Source organism: Benincasa hispida, chromosome 10 (genome assembly GCF_027475165.1).
Source record: "Benincasa hispida cultivar pf3 chromosome 10, pf3_genome.v1.1, whole genome shotgun sequence".
Classification (NCBI taxonomy): Eukaryota; Viridiplantae; Streptophyta; class Magnoliopsida; order Cucurbitales; family Cucurbitaceae; genus Benincasa; species Benincasa hispida.
Window position 1 is genome coordinate 39,896,178 of NC_143487.1, and position 19,255 is coordinate 39,915,432.

General features: G+C 33.7%; 1 protein-coding gene and 1 pseudogene across 1 annotated transcript; one reads left to right on the forward strand and one right to left on the reverse strand.

The window, feature by feature from the left end:
- Positions 1–2,805: 2,805 nt before the first annotated feature.
- Positions 2,806–6,258, forward strand: LOC120087679 (disease resistance protein RGA2). The gene has a single exon (XM_039044534.2). It carries the CDS (start codon positions 2,898–2,900, stop codon positions 6,192–6,194), a length of 3,297 nt encoding a protein of 1,098 aa, XP_038900462.1. The 5' UTR covers positions 2,806–2,897; the 3' UTR covers positions 6,195–6,258.
- A 4,137-nt stretch (positions 6,259–10,395) lies between these two features.
- LOC150033341 (disease resistance protein RFL1-like) lies at positions 10,396–11,807 on the reverse strand (annotated as a pseudogene).
- Positions 11,808–19,255: the final 7,448 nt, after the last annotated feature.

The following is a 19,255-nucleotide window of genomic DNA, read 5'->3' on the forward strand; positions in this document are numbered from 1 at the left end:
AAAACAATAGGTAAAAATAGTGTTTATTGGTATAATTTTGGGAAAAATACGTTTTTAGTCCTTAAGTTTTGGGTCTAATTTCTATTTGGTCTCTACTTTTGTCCTTAAGATTTGATGTTAATTTGAATTTAAGATTTAAGGTTTATAGGTTTTGAGATTTATGGTAAAAATAGTGTTTATAGGTAAAATTTAAGGTTTGTAGGTTTTAAGATTTGCACTTTAACCTCGATTCTTCACTAAATATTAACTTTTAATCTTTTACCTTAATGTCAATTAATTAATTTAAAATAATTGTGACTTGAAATTTTAAATTTAATTTGAACGGTGTTGAAAAAACAAAAACTTAATTTATTACATTATTTTTAATTTTGAAAAATTAACTAATATACATTAAAAATAAGATGAAAAATGAATATTGAATAAAACAATTTATATATTAAAATTTTAAATCTTGAAATCTAGGAATCAAATTAATAAAAAATTCATAACAATAAAATTGTAAAATTTTTAAATTTAGAGACTAAATTGTAACAAAACTCAAAACTTAACGTGTAAAAGTATAACATTTTAAAACTCTAGCTACCAAGTAAAATGTTGACCCAAAATTAGGAGCAAAGAAAGTATTTTTCTCTTTAATTTTCAAAAATCAAATAATTATCCAATTGACTCAAGAAAATTTAGGTCACAAAGTTTTTCACACGGATAGCTCAACCATCAAAGAAGAAAGAAAGATTGTTTTAAAAGACAAAACTGCTAAAAACATTTTCAAATATAGTAAAATATCATAGTTTATCAATGATAGACACTGATAGAACGAGACAACAAGGAAATAGACCGACTACCTAAATTGGGATTTTATGCAAGCTTCTAAAAGATTATGATTTCAATAAAGATTTCCTTCCAAGGCCAGTTCTTCTAGTTCTTGAGTGAAGTATTCGCTTGGGATCATGTCTTCTTAAGACTGCTATTTTGGATGTACAATTTAGTTTCGATAGTAATATTCCATTTCAATTGGAAAATGCAGTCATATGTTTGGAGTAGTGTCAATGATCAAGGGATAGTAACTCACAATACGGGAGAGGAAACTTTGTGCGGAGTGTGTCGCTTCCTATTTGACATGGCAAGGTAGGGTGGTGGGCTTTGATTTCGTTTTAGAAATAAGTTTAAAATAAAAGAGTAAGTACACATCTATCAACAATAAATGATAGTAGTCTATTAGTGTTTATCACCTACAGACAAATAAGGAAATGATTTTTTTTTTCAAAATACATGGTTTCCAAACCTCACTTGAGATAGATAGATTATACTTTTGTTTATTTATTTGTTTTTATTTATGAACATTACACCAAAAGTATTAGAAGATATAACATAATGTAAAAAAAATAAATTATAAATATGGCAAAATTTAAATAGTCTAACAGTGATAGACCATTTTATTGGTAGCAGTCTATCAGTGATAAATCATATCACTAGTAAGAATCTATCAACGATAAAAGTCTATCGCGGATAGACTTTGCTATATTTACAATTTTTTTTAAATGACGTTATACACTTGATTATTATTTCTAAAAATATTATCCGTTACAATTATCCATTATTTTATCGTGCTATGTTAGGTATATCACCATGGCCACAATATTTTATTTGCTACTCAATTCTCCAATTCAACATCTATTATTTGATTAACAACTACTAAATAAAACAAGAGGGTCATAATTTTGAGGACATGTATGCCCCACTAATTTAAAATTGTTTCATTTTTTTTTTTCATTTTCATCCTTGAAAATTAAGCCTACATTTAGGCCCATCAGTTTTCTTTTCCTTTCGAAATTCAAGTTTTTAAGAAATTTTTTCACAAATAGAAAAAATATCAAAGTATTTAAAAAAAATAGTAAAAAAAAAAACAATATTAGTAATTAAAATTTATAGAAGTCTATCATTGATAGCGGACGATAGAAATTTATAATTGTTTATCAACGATAGAAGCTGATAGAAGTCTAAAATGATTAAATTTATTATTTTGTGTAAATAATTTCTTTTATTTTTCTAATTTTTAAAATCCTTCTTTTTAATTTAAAAACTTTTTTTAATAATTTTTGTCAGAATTAATATATTAATTTGAAGTGAAAATAACATGATTAAAAAATTATGAGAAAATAGGCACAGATTTAAAAAATAAACAACAAATTTGTGCCGGACTTGATAACTTTATTTATTTATTTTTTTTGAAAATTAAACTTATAAACAATATTTTCCTTCATAAATTTCTATGTTTTGTTTTCCACTTTCAACACTATGTTTTTAAAACTAATAAAATAATTTTCAAAAACTTGTTTTTACTTTTAGAGTTTGAATAGGATTCAAGTACTTTTTAAATAAAGATGAAAATCATTATTAAAAATTTAGAGAAAATATGTAAAAATTTTAAAAACAAACAAATTAAAAACCAAAATCGTTTCCAAATGGAGACCTTAGTTTTTGGTTACTAAAAATGAAGCTTATAAAAATACTATATTCACCAATAAGAATAACTAAAGAATATAGTCTTCAAAAAACTTGTTTTTGTTTTAAGAAATTGGACTAAAGAGTACAAGTATTTCTTCTAAGAACAGAAAACTAAAGAAAATAAAAAAGAAAAATCGTTACAAGACTACGACTTTTCAATTCATACATTTCTAAATAATTAAGCAAAAGGTAAAATGAATAGTGTTTGAAATATTCTTTAGTGCGGGTTGATTATTTCAAAACAAAGACTTGTTTGTATTAGTTATTTCCTATGTAGCTTCCCCTGTCCCAACAAAGGACCACATTGCTTTATAGACCCTTTGAGATAATTTGAATAATCTAATTCTTCCCCAAATCGTTTGTTTGAGAGATAGCACTGAACTCAAAAAGCCATGGCTGAGTTAACATTCCTATTGACTTTTGCTGCAGAACAAACATTAGAGAAGGTGATGGCAGTTGCAAGTGAACAAATTAGCCTCGCATGGGGCTTCAAGGAAGATCTGTTGGAGCTAAGAGAAGCATTACGCTATGCTAAAGGCATATTAAACGACATCAACACAACAAAGTTACATTATAATCCTGTCAAGGATTGGGTGGAGAAGCTTCAACATCTTATTTATCAAGCTGACGATCTATTAGACGAAATTGTTTACGAAGATCTTCGAAGAGAGGTGCAAACAGAAAAGATGAAGATGGTATGCAATTTCATTTCGCCTTCTAACAATACTTTCATGTTTCGTAGTAAGATGGCGAAAAAAATGAAGAGCGTTAAGAATTTGCTGCAAAAACATTATTCCATTGAGATTGGTCCTTTACAACTTGTGTGTAATAGATCTGTAGAATCTGAGAGTAGTAATGTTATTAGTCAGTCTCGAGAGACAATCTCAGAGCTTGATGATTATGAAGAAGTTGTGGGAAGAGATGTTGAAGTTGAAAGTATAGTGAAACAAGTGATTGAAGATGGTAGTAAAGAACAAGAAGCTATATCCATCTTGCCAATTGTTGGTATGGGTGGATTGGGTAAAACAACTTTGGCAAAAATGGTTTTCAATCATCAAATGATCAAACAACATTTTGATAAAACTATTTGGGTTTGTGTGTCTGAACCTTTTAATGTCAACAAGATTTTGGGAGCAATCTTACAGAGTGTAACTTGTACTACTTCCAAAGGAGGGGACAATAAACAGGTCTTACTTGGTGAACTCCAGAACGAGATGCATGGAAAAAGATATTTTCTTGTGCTTGATGATGTATGGAACGAAAATGAAATTTTGTGGGCTGAGTTGAAAAAATGTTTAATAAAGATCACTCGAAAATCCAAAAGTAGCGTTGTAGTGACAACAAGGAGCGCAGATGCTGCAAAAATCATGGAAACACTTCCTAGTCATCATTTATGTAAATTATCTGATAATCATTGTTGGTCTTTATTCAAAGAGAGTGCAAGTGCTTATGGATTACCAATGACTTCGAGCTTGGAGGTGATTCGAAAAGAATTGGTCAAAAAAATTGGTGGCGTGCCATTGGTCGCAAGAGTTTTAGGAAGGGCAGTAAAGTTTGAAGGGGGTGATGAGAGACAGATGAAAATGTTGGAAAGTATAGTAAGAAGTACATTTCAAGATGAAAATTTTACTTTATCCATACTAAAATTAAGTGTGGATCGTTTACCATTTTCATCTTTAAAGCAATGTTTTGCTTATTGTTCAAATTTTCCGAAAGATTTTGTGTTTCAAAAAGAGCAACTAGTCCAAATGTGGATGGCACAGGGATTTATTCAAGCACAAGGAGGTAGAATCGACGTAAGAACAAAAAATGTTGGAGATGAGTATTTCAGTATCTTGTTGTCTCGATGCTTATTTCAAGATGCAAAGAAGGATAGTGAAGGGAGAATTATAAGTTGCAAGATGCACGATCTTATACATGATATTGCGTGTGAAGTTTCAAGTGATGGAAACTTGGAACTAAATTCTAGCAATTTATTGGAGAATGTAAGCAAGGTACGCACGATGATTTCATACGAAGAAACACTTCCAAAAGAAAAAATGAAGTTGGTTGATGATAAGATTACCAAGTTTCTTCCTTTGCGTGTTTTGATTGTGAACTCATGGTCCATATACAAGCTATCAAACTCAGTTGGGAAGTTAAAGCACTTGAGATATCTTGAAATTTCAGATCCTGAAATAGTTGAGCTTCCACCATCCATTGTTTTGCTTTATAATTTGCAGACACTGAGAATTGCAAACTCAATGATTAGAGATCTTCCAAAGAATTTAAGAGAATTGGTCAGTTTACGACATTTGGATTTTTCGATGAAGAATTTAGTTGCCAAGAAGATGCCTCCACATTTAAGTCGATTGACTCAGCTTCAAACATTGCCTATTTTTGTAGTTGCAGTGGAGAAGGGTTGTGATATTGCAGAACTTGGACCTTTGCCAAACTTGAAAGATAGTTTGCAACTTTTTTGTCTAGAGAAAGTACAAAGTAAAGAGAAAGCCAATGAAGGAAGCTTGGAGGGCAAAGAACACTTAGATGGGTTAGCCTTTAACTGGTCTAAGCAAAGAAATACTGCTACATGTTGCAGTGACTTGGAAGTGTTGGAAGGACTTCAACCACCCAAAAATCTTGGGTCACTGAAAATCCACAACTTTGCAGGCAAATGTTTGCCTAACAAGATCTTTGTTGAGAATCTAAGAGCAATTGGTTTATGGGATTGTAAAAATTGTGAAAGGTTTCCAATGCTTGGGCAATTAAACAATCTAAAAGAACTTGAGATTTATGGCTTGGATAGTGTCCAAAGTATTGGCAAGGAATTCTATGGAAATTATGAGTCAAACCAAAGGACTTTCTTCTCCAAGCTAGAGAGATTTATACTCAAGGGGATGATCAACTTAGAGCATTGGGAAGAAATAACAACACATGATGATTATGCATCATCAAATGTTACAACTTTTCCCCACCTTAAAGAGTTGAAAATTCATGGATGTCCCAAATTATCAAACATTCCAAATGTTTTTGGTTCTTGTGATGAGAATGAGGAGGAACACCTTGAGTTATTAAGCATTTCACATTGTGATCAATTGATGAAACTTCCAAATGGGTTACAATTTTGCCATTCCATTAAACTCATGGAAATAGATCATAATGGTTCCTATTTGAGCTTAAATTTTCAAACTAAGCCCAAGTTGGTTCATTTAAGCATTGGTCCATTGGAGAAGCTGCCAGAAGAGTTAGGCCATCTCATGAAGTTGCAGTCAGTGAAAATTGTTGGATGCATACAAAATTACGATTTTAGCCCTCTCATGCAACTTCCTTCCCTCAAAGAACTTTGTTTAGTTGAGGATTTGAGGGGTAATAAGGCAACTCAACTTCCTCAACAACTTCAACACTTGACGGCTTTGAAATTTCTTTCACTACAACGTTTCAATGCCATTGAAACTTTGCCAGAATGGTTGGGAAACTTTGTATCTTTGCATACACTCAGTGTTTCTAACTGTGAAAATTTGAAACGACTTCCGTCAAGAGAAGCAATGCTACGTCTCACCAAATTAAGTCATTTGTATGTTATTCATTGTCCAAAAATACAACTTGGTACTGAAGGTGACATGGAGATGGCAAAGCTTTCTCATCTTCCTAATATTAAATTTTACTTGGATTGTAATTGTAGTCTTTCGTATTCCTTATTGTTGACTTAAATTCTCTGTCTTCTTCTTGTATAAGTTTTTGTTGTAATGCAAATTGTGATTCAGGATTATCCTAGCTAGCTTGTGTAATTCTAGTGCAAATTGTTTGCATGAGAAAAAACTTGTGTGCAATGTGTATGTCTTTCTTTCTATACTATATTTACTAAATTTTTTCTCAACTATATAACAAAAGTAAGGAAAAGAAAAACAACGAACAAAAGAAATAGTTATAAAACAAACGATTTGTTTGTTTTAGGAAACAAAGAAACAGAAAAATAGATACTTGGGATCTCAGTATGCCTCATCCGAATTCAAGGTTTAAACTAGAAATAGCAACAACTCGTGAGCATGATGTTACAGAAATATAGAAGCAATAAAAAAACATGAGAAAAGGAAAGAAAACATTACTTTGCAAGTCTTAGTTCTTAATGACTAAACCAGCAGCATCTAGAACCCATTTCGCATGAACTTTTTTTGGTGATGGTTTCAACTCTGCCATGTAAGATATGACATTTAAAAAGTGTCCGGAACTATTTTTTGTGATCATTTTCAGTCATTGAATCGCACATTCATGGACCAAACGAGGGTGTCATAGTCCTCCCTCAGATCGATCAAATGATATTTATATTTACCGATCTAGAACTTCAACTAACTAGCAGTAGCAGAAGTAATGACTACACCATTTTGGTGTCGCTCCCAAACACCACGAATCAAATGATATTTATGAACTCCAATCTATACTATCCATATTACGTAGTATGAGTGGCAAGATCGGGTCATCTCCACAAGGAATCTAAGAATCTTAGTAACGATTGCATTCACGCGGTAATGGGAAGGGAGTTGATTTTGTTGTAATTGCAAGGATGAATTTGCATGAAATTAAATGCATAATTTAAATAAATTTTAATTTTATTTTAAAGAAACCTAACCTTGGAAGTCGGAATTCACTCACAAAGAGGTCATTGCATGTTTAACTTTATTCTTGGCTCGTTTATTTGGAAGAACATAGCTAAATGCCCTATGTACTAATTGATTTCTCAATTATTCTATATGCTTAACTAATTGGGTTCAAGTGTCATATTAATTCTACATACACATTAAAAGCCAAGGTATGTAATCCACAAAATTGAAAATTGGAAATCCATTTAACAAATTGATTTAGTTCTTGAATTAGGTGAGTCATGCAATTATGAAATAAATATTTTTTCTAAGTAAATGCATAATTCAAATTTATGATATGTTGGCTGAAAGGAATAATTTAATTTACATTGAATGACTACTTGATCCGAGAAGTAAATGAATCCATTACCGTTTCATATATCTATTGCATTTTGTTTCAATTTCAAGCATTTATCTCTTCCACCTCAAAACTCCCCATTTATCGCTCTAGTTAGAAAATTAGCTTAACAAAATCAATCACGCTTCTCTACGGATTGACTCGGACTTTCCACTATTACTATGTTTTAATAGTAATAAGAGTAGTTCGGTATTATAAGTTTTTTTTTTTTTTTTTTTTCGGTTGGAGTCAAATTAACGACATCGATCCCCGATCCAAACACTTGACTTGAAGAAACGAATCACATGACTTTCTTGAAGTTGAAGTATTGGAAGAGTCCTTGTATCTTCAGGAGGCCTATGTGTTCAAGGAGTGTGCAGCTTCAAGAGTCTAGGAGTTTCTGATTGTTGGTGAATTCTCTCTCGGCTCTCTAGATGTAGAACTACTGACCCTACAAATGAAAAAAACTCCTCTATTTATAGACTCTGGTGGGTCTCGGGGGTTTGAGCTTAGTTGTTTTTTGAATATTTTAAATTATTTCTTCAGCATGTACATTTTTAATTATCTTTTTCAAGATTGAAGATATATAATTAATTAAAAAGGAATCCTAAATGACAGTTTGTCTAAAAACAAGAACTTATATAATTGTCACAGTGAGCATACCCTATTGTACTGAGAGAAAAAAAAAAAAAAAACTTGTACGTTTTTATAAATGGAAAACTAAGAGAATTTAATTGAAAAAACTTAAATACACTATTAGTACGTTTAGAAATGATTTTGAAATTGTTAAAATTACTTTTCTAAAGTTTAAAATTACTCCAAAACATGCATTAAATGATTTAAAATCAATTCAATATTCAATTTTATACTTTTGAATGTAATTTTCATATTCTCAAATTTCAATGCAATGAGGCGTTGTAATATTTCTTTTTTAACAGTAATTATTGGATGCGAGATTGAACCTCCAACCTCTTGAATCAAAGTGCCTGTCAATAGCCCAATGAGGCATTATAGTTGTTAAGGAAGTTGAGTTATATTATTGCCCGACTCACTAATTAAGCATCGAGGGAAGGAAGTTGCATGAGAGGGCTGAAGTCATAATTTTGTATTCATCATAAAACTCTTTATTCTCTGCAAGTTCTAATGAGATGAGCTATTTTCTCTTAACAAAAAAGTTCCACACTAACATTGCAAGTTTTTCCAAAGGACCCAGTTCTGTAATCTTACAACTCTTCTCGAAATAGACAACTGACTTAAACATCGAGGTGTCCTTTTATTTTAAGAAAAATGTCGAAAAACTCTAAACGTCTCAAGCGGACCAATTTTCTTAACTTCTTTTGAAGGATCTTTAATCAATGAGTTTCAATCTTTAGTGTTTATAAATTATAAAGCAAGAAACCAAATATTTGAAATTTCATTATTGATACACTAGAAATCTCAAAATATCTTAAAGGAAACTCATCTTTTAAAATGTTTTTATTGATAAAGTGTGATGAACGATCGTATCACAAAACACCTAAACAATGAACATGTATTTTACTAGACGATGACAGACGATCAACAACTACGCGATCACTTACACTTACTATACGTTCACTTACTATCACTATGCGATCGCTTACAAACACTACGCGATCGCTTACCACAACTACACGATCGTCGGACTCTTCTACATGATCGCCTAGTAGATGAAGTAGGCGATGAGTAGTACTCCTCTATTGCTTCTACATGATTAAACTAACCCGAACTCCCGCACTCGAGAGCTCACTCCCCTTACTCAAGATATTTACTTCTTCAATGCCTTCTCTTTCTGTTTCCTTCTTTTAAATCACAACTTCTCCCCAACAGAATTGAAAGTCGTTTAACTGTGGTCCCCAACCTCTTTAACCGCCGCAACTGTCACTTTTCCCATATTACCCTTATTCTTCCTTCTTTGATATTGCAGTACAAACGGAAGCCTATCAATATTCCAAATATTTTTATTGACCAACTTATCAGTAGAAAATAAATGTATCTTCAAAACACACAAACAAACAAAGTTCTCTAATATATATCTCAACATCAAACACCTTTCGATGTATACTGTGAGGTAATCTTTTCAGAAAAATCAATCGTGTGAAACTAACCTGCAACCTTTTTCTCCCCTTCTTCCGAAGTTCTTTGCCCTACATTTTATTGCTAGGATTTAATTTCTAATTTTGATCACTTGATAAAAACAGATAAAAACTGCGTCTATCAACGTCTATCTATGATAAAAATCGATACAAATTTATCATTGATAGAAAGTGATCGAAAGTAATAAAAGTTTATCATATCAGTGATAGTAACTGATAGAAACTTATCCTTTCATATTATAGTGGTAGAAACTCATACAAGTCTATCCGTTAATAGAAATATATCAGTGTCTATCAGTATCTCTTTTGCTATTTTTGTAAATAGTTTGATTTTTTTTCTATATGTGAAAATTTCTTTATATAAAATTAACTAATTAATTAGAAAATGCAAGAAACAAAGATTTAACAGAGATTAGGATCCTGAATCACAGTATGTATTGAAACAAAAAAGTTGTACATTGTTTATATATGGAAAACTAAGAGAATTGAAGTGAAAATTGAATACACTTGTCTTACTAACTATAAGTGTGAAATTAAACCAAAAAGACTATTGAATAGAAGATTAAATATAACTTTGGCCCACTCAGTGTCACCTTCACCAAGTTGTAGCTGCGGATAATGATGAACACACAGTTTACGTAATTTGATGAGACGTAGTCCAGTAATCTCAATTTACCTTGCAAGTTTTTCAAAGGACCTAGTTCCGTAATCGTATAATCCTTCTCAAACCCCACTACAAAATTAGACAAGGTTTGAAAATTCGTCAACTGGCTTAAACATGGAATTTCAAATGTCCAATTCTTTTAAATTCTTTGGAATATCTTTAATCTGTACGCTTTGAATCTCCGATGTTTGCAAATTCTAAAGCAAACAAGTAGACTTTGGAAACTTGATTACTTCTGCAAATGTCCCAGAAATCTCAAGATATCTCGAATGTTACAATTGACCAATTGAATGAAGTGACTTGTTAGTAGAAAATAAATGTAACTTCAAAACACGCAAACAAACAAAGTCCTCTATCTTAACATCAAACACATTATTGTTAAGCATTAAACTCAAATTGTTAGGTTTTTGGACGGTATTTAGTAGGCATTGGGAAGGTCAAATGATGTCCAAATTAAATGTATGACCTGTGGATTTTGATGCCCCAGATGTATACTTTCTGATGATTCAAGTTGCAAGTCGTTTGGTGTTTTCTATGGAATGTTATGTAGTTTGAGTAACGAAGGGTCAAGAATTACAGCAGCTTTTGAAATTCTGTCTTAATTATTGTAATTTCTTTCATTTACTTTGATTTATTGAAGGAATTTAGGGAGACACTTTATGAGACTATATATAGGGGTATTGTAATTTTTGCAAAGGCAAGGTTGAGAAAGAAATCATTAGAAGATTGAGTATTTGTGTCCATACTTTATTCTTTCTCTATTCAATAAAAAGCTCTACCACTCAAATAATTTTGTTTTTTTTCTCAATTCTGATCTATATTGTGACGAATCCTTTGAATGAAATCCATCGTGTGTAACTTGCTTGCAACTTTTTTACTCCCCTTCTTCAAAAGTTATTTGGCCAACAAATGACTAGGATTTATTTCCAAATTTTCATCACTTGAAATTGCACATGTAACATGCATCTTACAATATATTATTCTCTCTTTTGGATCCTTTAAAACATCTTGAAATAAATAGCAAGACAACAAGATATTGAAGTACATGTCTCCTACATTTTTCATTGTTGTGTTGTTTCTTCCTTCTCGTGATTGAATAAAACCTTGTGCCACCCACATCTGAACAAGCTTCCCTTTCTCATACACGAAATCCTTGAGAAAATTTGAACAAGAAGCAAAACATTATTTTAATGAACATGATGGTAGACGATCTACACTTAATTTTAATATAGATAAACAAAATTTGATCAATAAAGTTCTATCAAAATGTTGTTTGATCAATCAATTAACTTGGCCACAGTTGTTTTTCCCAATCCACCAATACCAACAATGGGCAAGATACATGTAACTTTTTGATGGCTAGCATCAACCACTTGTTTAACTATACTTTCAACTTCCACATCCCTCCCCATAATTTCATAATCATCGAGCTCTGAAATTGTCTCTCGAAATTGGTCAATGATATCAATGTCTGGTCGTGCAGATTCATTGGCGACTAGTCCTAAACGACCAGCCTCAATGTAATGTTTCTCTAACAATTCTATTACAGTCTTCATTTTTTTTTTTGCCATGTTACGACGAAAGATGAACGCACTACTAGAAGGAGAAACAAAATTCTTTATAACAATTTAATCTTGGTACCATATTACGACGAAAGATGAAAGCACTTCTTCATTGAGTTTATAACAATTTAATCTTGGTACCATATGTGCAACTATTCGGTTTACGCATTCAATTTTGTTTTCGTATTTTACCATTCCTAACAATTTAGTTCCTGTCGTGAAAAAATACTATTAAGATTTAATTAAAATTCTTACACTAGCAAATTGATAAACTAATTAAAAACTAAATTTATTTATAAATTATAAAGGCTTAAATTGTTACATAATGAACTGAAATTGACATTTGAGTTTTATGAGATTTTCGTGATAAACATTAAGGTCCCGTTTGGTAACCATTTTGTTTTTTATTTTTGTTTTTGAAAATTAAGCTTATGTACACTACTTCCATTTTCAAATTTCTTACTTTGTTACCTATCTTTCACTAACGATTTAAAAAAAAAAACCCATATTTGAGAACTAAAAAACGTAGCTTTCAAAAAGTTGTTTTTTATTTTTATACCTAAGAAAGACGCAAATCATAGTAAGAAATGTAGATGACATAGACTTAATTTTCAAAAACAAAATGATTATCAAACCGGGCTTAAATTATTACAAATATAAAAGTATAAGAAATAAATTCTTTCCAATTTGAAAGTATAATAAGTTGCAAATTTTGAGAATATTATGATTATATTAGAGTTACGTGATAAGGATAAATACCTAGCCCATTCAGCAGCTGACAAGGCGCCACAGAGATGCTGAGTTGAACCTCACTGCCACCATGGATTTCTCTCTCTAAATTAATTCTGTTGCAATGGTCTTCATTATTTTCCCCTGCAAAAGATTCTTTTATTCTTTTGTCTTTATTCACCTTATTTGTGTATATAAGTGGAAGAATGTACTATGTGTAGTGTGTGGAAAAATATATACTAAAAGTAGCAAGGAAAATCAAATTCAAAGGTTGTCCTCTTCTTCTTCTTTTCCCTTTCCTTCCTTTATTTTTGGTTCTTAACTTGGTATCAGAGCCAACCATGGTGAACATTGCATCGTCTATGTCCTCTGTCGTGCTCCATGGCATTGCTAACAATAGCAACATCACCAACCCCCCACTAAATCCACTACTAAATCAAGTGAAGTCCATTAAAATGGATAGATCTAGCTTCCTACTATGGCAAAACCTTGCCTGGTCCATCCTCAGAAGTTATAGACTAGAGGGATACTTAACAAGAGAAGATCCCTGTCCCAAACGGTTTATTACCAAACAAACCCATGAACACTCCAGCGAAAGCTCGAGCTCCGACCCAACTGCAGCGGCCACATCTGAAACCGAACTACAACCAAATCCAGCCTATGATGTGTGGATCGCCGTAGATAAGCTCTTATTAGGCTGGCTCTACAACTCGATGACTCAAGAAGTAGCAACTCAGGTAATGGGTTTTCAAACCGCCAAGGACTTGTGGGAAGCCGTTCAAGAACTGGTCGAAATACAATCAAGGGCAGAAACTAATTACCTCAAGCGACTATTTCAACAAACACGCAAAGGAGCTCTCAAGATGAGTGAATACTTGACTCTAATGAAACGATACTCTGATGGCCTTGCTCTTGCAAGTTCCCCGGATCTTATTTCGCAGGTGCTGTCTGGACTAGATGAAGAATATAATCCCGTGGTAGTAGCGATTCAATGCAAAGGCACAGTCCGGTGGTCTGATTTGCAATTTGACCTTCTCTCGTATGAAAAACGACTTGAATATCAACTCGCAATTAAGACAGGGTAACCGGAATATCCAATATCTCCCTCTCTCCCAACCTAGTCTCCGTCAATGTCGTCCAAGGAGCACTCACACTTCACCAAACTTGTACATCAATCCTCAAGGAAATTCCCAGCCTTCGAACTTCAGAGGAGGAGGAGGAGGCCGAAAAGTGGGGGGGGGGGGGGTCGCTGGAATAATGCTTCGACTAGTCGACCAACTGTTGGATTATATGTCCTAAAACTCGTAGTTTGTAAATTAATAAACATATTCTGTTTTGTTTTTCGATAAAGTTGTTATTGAAATTGTAATCTTGAATCCAATAAACTAAGGTCCTAGGGCTATTTAATGTAGTTTGAACTTTATGTAGTGACATAAATGTAGATCAAGTTCAAGTATATAGCCAAAATGATCTATAGTATATGAATAAGGTTAGACGTCTTATTCTGGGGATACTATGGATGCGGCCCACTTTGTAGTTAGTACAAACGATGTGATCCTGAATCGTTCATATAGAGATATATGAGTGGGGGCATCCTATGTAAAGAGTTTACAGAAGACTGAACCATGAAATAGTCACTTTTTACGTTCTAAATGTCATTTTATGTATAAAACTGACTATTTCGTTAATTGATGACCTAGGTAACTTAATTTTAATCCTGAGCTAACTGTGAACTTCTGTTCTCTCGGAATTATCCTTAGATCTGCATAGGTGAGGGCAGCTCAATATCGCTGGTCCAATAAGCCTCCCATTTCAGGGGTAAGATCGGGTGGATAGTTGGGAACATAAGGTGCAAGACGGAACTACCCGTTATAAGGATAGTAGATAGGTTGTTCCCTTTAGTACTGAATTCAGGTCTTGAACAAGGAGGCCCACCCTCTCCTTGGCCCGAGAGGGATACGGTTTATAGGTTGAACCTTAAACAAATTATTCATTAGAGGATCAGTGGAACTTAAGGAACAAGATGTAGTCTTGGGGTAAAACAGTTTTTTATAACCCAGCCGAGATTACGAACAACCTGTGAAGGATTAGCTTACTAATAATGATTATATCAAATGGACACAAATATATCTATAGTGAGGGGAGTGCAACTACGGGACTATAGTGGAATGACCCGTTAGTTAATGAATGTTGATGAGCTTCGTCTAAAGAGTTTAGCTAGCTAATCTCGGATCGTTGGAGCCCATGATCTATAGATCCATTAGGTTCCCCTACTAGCTCATATGGAATAAACTTAGAACAGTATGATAGAATAATTCGAATTGTTCGAATTAGGAGAAGAGAGAGAAACCGACAAGTATATGTGATATAGTGGTCGGGTTTTTCAGTTTAGAGATACAACTTTAATATTTAAATGTGATTTAAATATCAAGAATATGAATACGTTCATATTTGGAAGCTCGAAAATGATGGAATTGGTCAAAGATGTAAAAAGTCAAAGAGTTGACTTTTGACTTTGAAAAGTCAAACTTTGACCGACCTTATATTCAAATGTGATTTGAATTTCGAGAAAATGAATACGGATTCATGCTCGGGAGATCAAAATTAGTCAACACGGAAAAAAATCATAAGAAGTCAAAATGTTGACTTTTTGGTCAAAGTTTGACTTTGACCAAATGACTATTTTGCCCTTTGACTATAGTTAGTGGAAAAATCCAAACTTTTGTTGGATAATTCCACTAACAAAATAGTGGGCTAGGTGTTGGCTTATAGTGGAGACATTAAGCCCACTAAGATAGTGGATTATAGGTGTTGAGTTTTTATGGATTTTGTTCATGCAATTATTGCATGGTTTTTTTTCTATAAAATGAGCTTTGGAAATTAAATTCAAGACTTTTTTTTGCCTGTTTTTGGAAACATTAGTTTTCATAATTGTTGTTGGAAAAATAAAAACCCAAAGCACAAAGTTCTTATTTTCCATCTTTTTCTCTCTCTCGGTTCTCTTCATCCACCGGGTCCCACAACACGGTTCTTAATCTAGAGGATAGTAGGTCAACTCTAGTAGTAGTCTGTCCGTGTTTGGGTCGACATTCAATGAGGAAAAGTGGTGTTCGGGAGTTACAAAGGTTGTATCCCATCACTTTTATTTACTGTTTTTCCATTGATTTGCATGCTAATTTCCTTTAAGTTAAAAGCAATTAAAGTGTAATTAGGTCCTGATTCCATTGCGTATATCTCGAGTTCCATCATGTGGTATCAGAGCATACTAGAATTACACTCAATTGCTTTTGATGGGTGTTTCTTTCCTTTCTATTCAAGTGTTGAATGAAATATGGACTAAAGTGGATTTATTATGAATTTGACATTGTTTTTCTCTAAAATTTATTGTGGAAATTTGTAATTGCTCACTTGTTTATGAGCATTAATGTGTGAAAAAGGATCTGTAAATTTGTTGGAGTCATTAGAGTTGAAATTAGGTTGTAATTTCTTGATTCCGGGAGAGAGGACAGCATCAAAGGTTGAAGAAAATTGCTCACAAAACCGAGTTTGGCCTCCAAATTTGATAGGAGCTCCCAGACCTGACTCGCTAGCCCGGATCCGACCCAGTTCAGAGAAGCCCACACGCGCCAGCTGTCGATGGAGTGTTCGCCCCGTTCCGTGACTCGACCCGATTCATAGATGCCTTACGCGTTTTTCTGCTGCTCGCGACCCGCGCGTTCCGTGGATCCGACCTGCCGCTTGCTCTGCGACCCGACTCGCCCGCGCCTCCGTTGACCGCGCTAGCGGCCGTTGACCAGCCGGTCTAGACGGTCTGGACCGGTCCATTTGACCTGTTGAGCCGGTTTGATTGGTTCAACTTGGTTTTTTGAGTTTTTGGGCTGGTTCGAGAGTTTTTTTGGCCGGTTCAAGATGGTTCAAAGTGTTTGAAGCCGATTCGGGTTCAAAGTTTTTTGGCTGGTTGCTGAATTTTGTAATAAATTAGTTATTTGTTTGTTTTTAATGCCAAAATCGGTCCACTTTAGTGTTGTTTACCTATTATGCATGTGATGTATAATGTTGTTTGATTATGTGTGCATATAGTATGCCATATAGTTTTAAAACCCCACCATAGGAAAAGCATGTGACATGCATTTGTTATATCTTATAAGTGTTATAAAATATATACTATGCATGCTTAGTTTTAATATAAGTGTTATATTAAAGCATGTTTGATTCAAGGAAGCATGTTATAGATGAATGCTCTAGGGTTATAATTGTTATAAGTTATTTTATAATTGTTATAAAATAACCTAGACTTCTAAAATCTATAACAAAGATAAGGTGCATACTCACTTAGGTTTAACCTTCGAGCAATCCCAATTTTCATAGAAAATAGGTCGATATCTTGTAAAACCGAAGTTACAAGAAAACTCACCCGACAAGATCTTGGAAAAAAGTCAGATAAGATGACTAAGGTTGAAGGTTTTTAAGTTGATGGTTCACGGAACACCTACTACCTGGAGATCGAGCCGGCGTCTGAGTTAGGTTAAACCGGTTTTATGAGCATGCATAAGCCATGTGAGGTAATAAAACTTGTTTATCACCTAGACATCGTAGGTTAAAAATCCAGTATAAAAGTTATACTCGGATCGATCACCTAGACTAAGGATATGCTTAGTTAGCCGAAATGTATCGCTTAGTATTTTATACCCTAACCGTCTAGAACACTTCAGCTGGAGAGAAGTAATGTACTTTTAGCTCTAGTGTCCTTAAGAGTTCACACCGTGAGATTCATGCTTAGCTTTGGGTCACCCTAGGAGCGGATTCCATTCGGAGAGTGTTTGCATGAGTCAATACCAAGGTGAATAGGGGAAGTTGTTCATAGTAAGCGGGAGAAAGAAGTGTGTCAACACATCTTACGGTCTCTTCCATTAGGTCGCACCGTGAGATTCCTATAATGCGCTTGCATGTCTGCCCTGCTGCGACTTTACCAATCGGAGGGCTGTATTATAGGATCTCCACGAACTCTGGAAATTGATAGGGTCTCTCAGGTCCATTTTCATTCTTTTCTTTCCAACGTCAGGAGCATAATGATTCCGATCTTTGAGGTCAAAAAATGGAGGGTCACACTTACGAGAATTACTAAGTATTAGTAAATTCTTGACCAAAATAGCGATAACTAAGTTACTATAGGAATAAAGTTATTCTGGTGATAGTATCTAGTCAAGATAGTCTTGGATCAACGGAGGAATAGTCGATCACCCCTCGGTGAAGGTTTTTCAAAACCGTTGAAATATCGTTGCAAATATAATAATGAAGGGTACATTATTAGATTTTTTTGCTAAACTTGATTGGATTTAAAAGATTAATGTATTTTACTAAAAAGGATATGTTTTCCTTTTCAGCATGACTAGCTCTCTAGATCAACTCTTAGCTTCCGAGAAACAAAATGGCAATAATTACACAACATGGAAAAACAATCTGAAATCAATAGTAGTAATAGATGAGTTGAGATTTGTCTTAACTGAGGAACATCCTCAGGCCCCTGTCTCGAAAGAAGCACAAGGTAAATATGATTTACTAGTTGCTGAGACATGTTTAGTGGAGGATGATACCTCGGCCTGGATATTGGATTCAGGAGCCACTACACATATTTGCTTTTCTTTTCAGGAAACTAGTTCCTGGAAAATGATTGAAGAAGGCGAGATCACCCTAAAGGTTGGAACAGGAGAGGTTGTCTCGGCCGAAGCAGTGGGAGACTTGAAGTTATTTTTCAACGATAGATATATCATACTTAAAGATGTTTTATGCACCTCTTATGAATAGGAATTTAATATCTATCGCTTGTATTATGGAACAAATGAATAAAATATCTTTTGAAGTCAATGAAGCGTTCATTTTTAGAAAAGGTATTCAAATTTGTTATGCTATACTTGAAAACAACTTATATAAGTTAAGACCAACTAAAGCAAAATTTGTCTTAAATACTGAGATGTTTAGAACAGCCGAAACTCAGAATAAAAGACAAAAAGTTTCTTTTAATGCCTATCTATGGCACTTAAGACTTGATCACATAAATCTCAATAGGATTGAGAGATTGGTTAAGAATGGACTCCTAAATCAGTTAGAAGACAATTCTTTACCTCCATGTGAGTCTTGTCTTGAGGGAAAACTGACTAAGAGATCTTTTACTGGAAAAGGTCTCAAAGCCACAATACCCTTAGAGCTCGTACATTCGGACCTCTGTGGACCGATGAATGTCAAAGCTTGAGATGGGTATGAATATTTCATTAGTTTTATTGATGATTATTCAAGGTATGGTCATATTTACCTAATGCATCACAAGTCTGATTCTTTTGAAAAGTTCAAAGAATATAAGGTTGAGGTTGTGAACCATTTAGGTAAAACAATTAAGACACTACGATCAGATCGAGGTGGGGAGTATATGGACTTAAGATTCTAGGACTATATGATAGAACACGGAATCAAGTCACAACTCTCTACACCTAATATGCCTCAGCAGAACGGTGTATCTAAAAGCAGAAACAGAACCTTGTTGGACATGGTTCGCTCAATGATGAGCTTTGTTGAGTTACCTGATTCCTTTTGGGGACATGCATTAGAGACTGCTGTCTATATTTTGAATAACGTTCCCTCTAAAAGTGTTTCAGAAACACTTTATGAGCCATGGAAAGGGCGTAAAGGCAGTTTACATCACTTTAGGATTTGGGAATGCCCGACACACGTGT

Coding starts and splice junctions, on each gene's coding strand:
- LOC120087679 (XM_039044534.2), top strand. CDS start 2,898: ATGGCTGAGTTAACATTCCTATTGACTTTTGCTGCAGAACAAACATTA.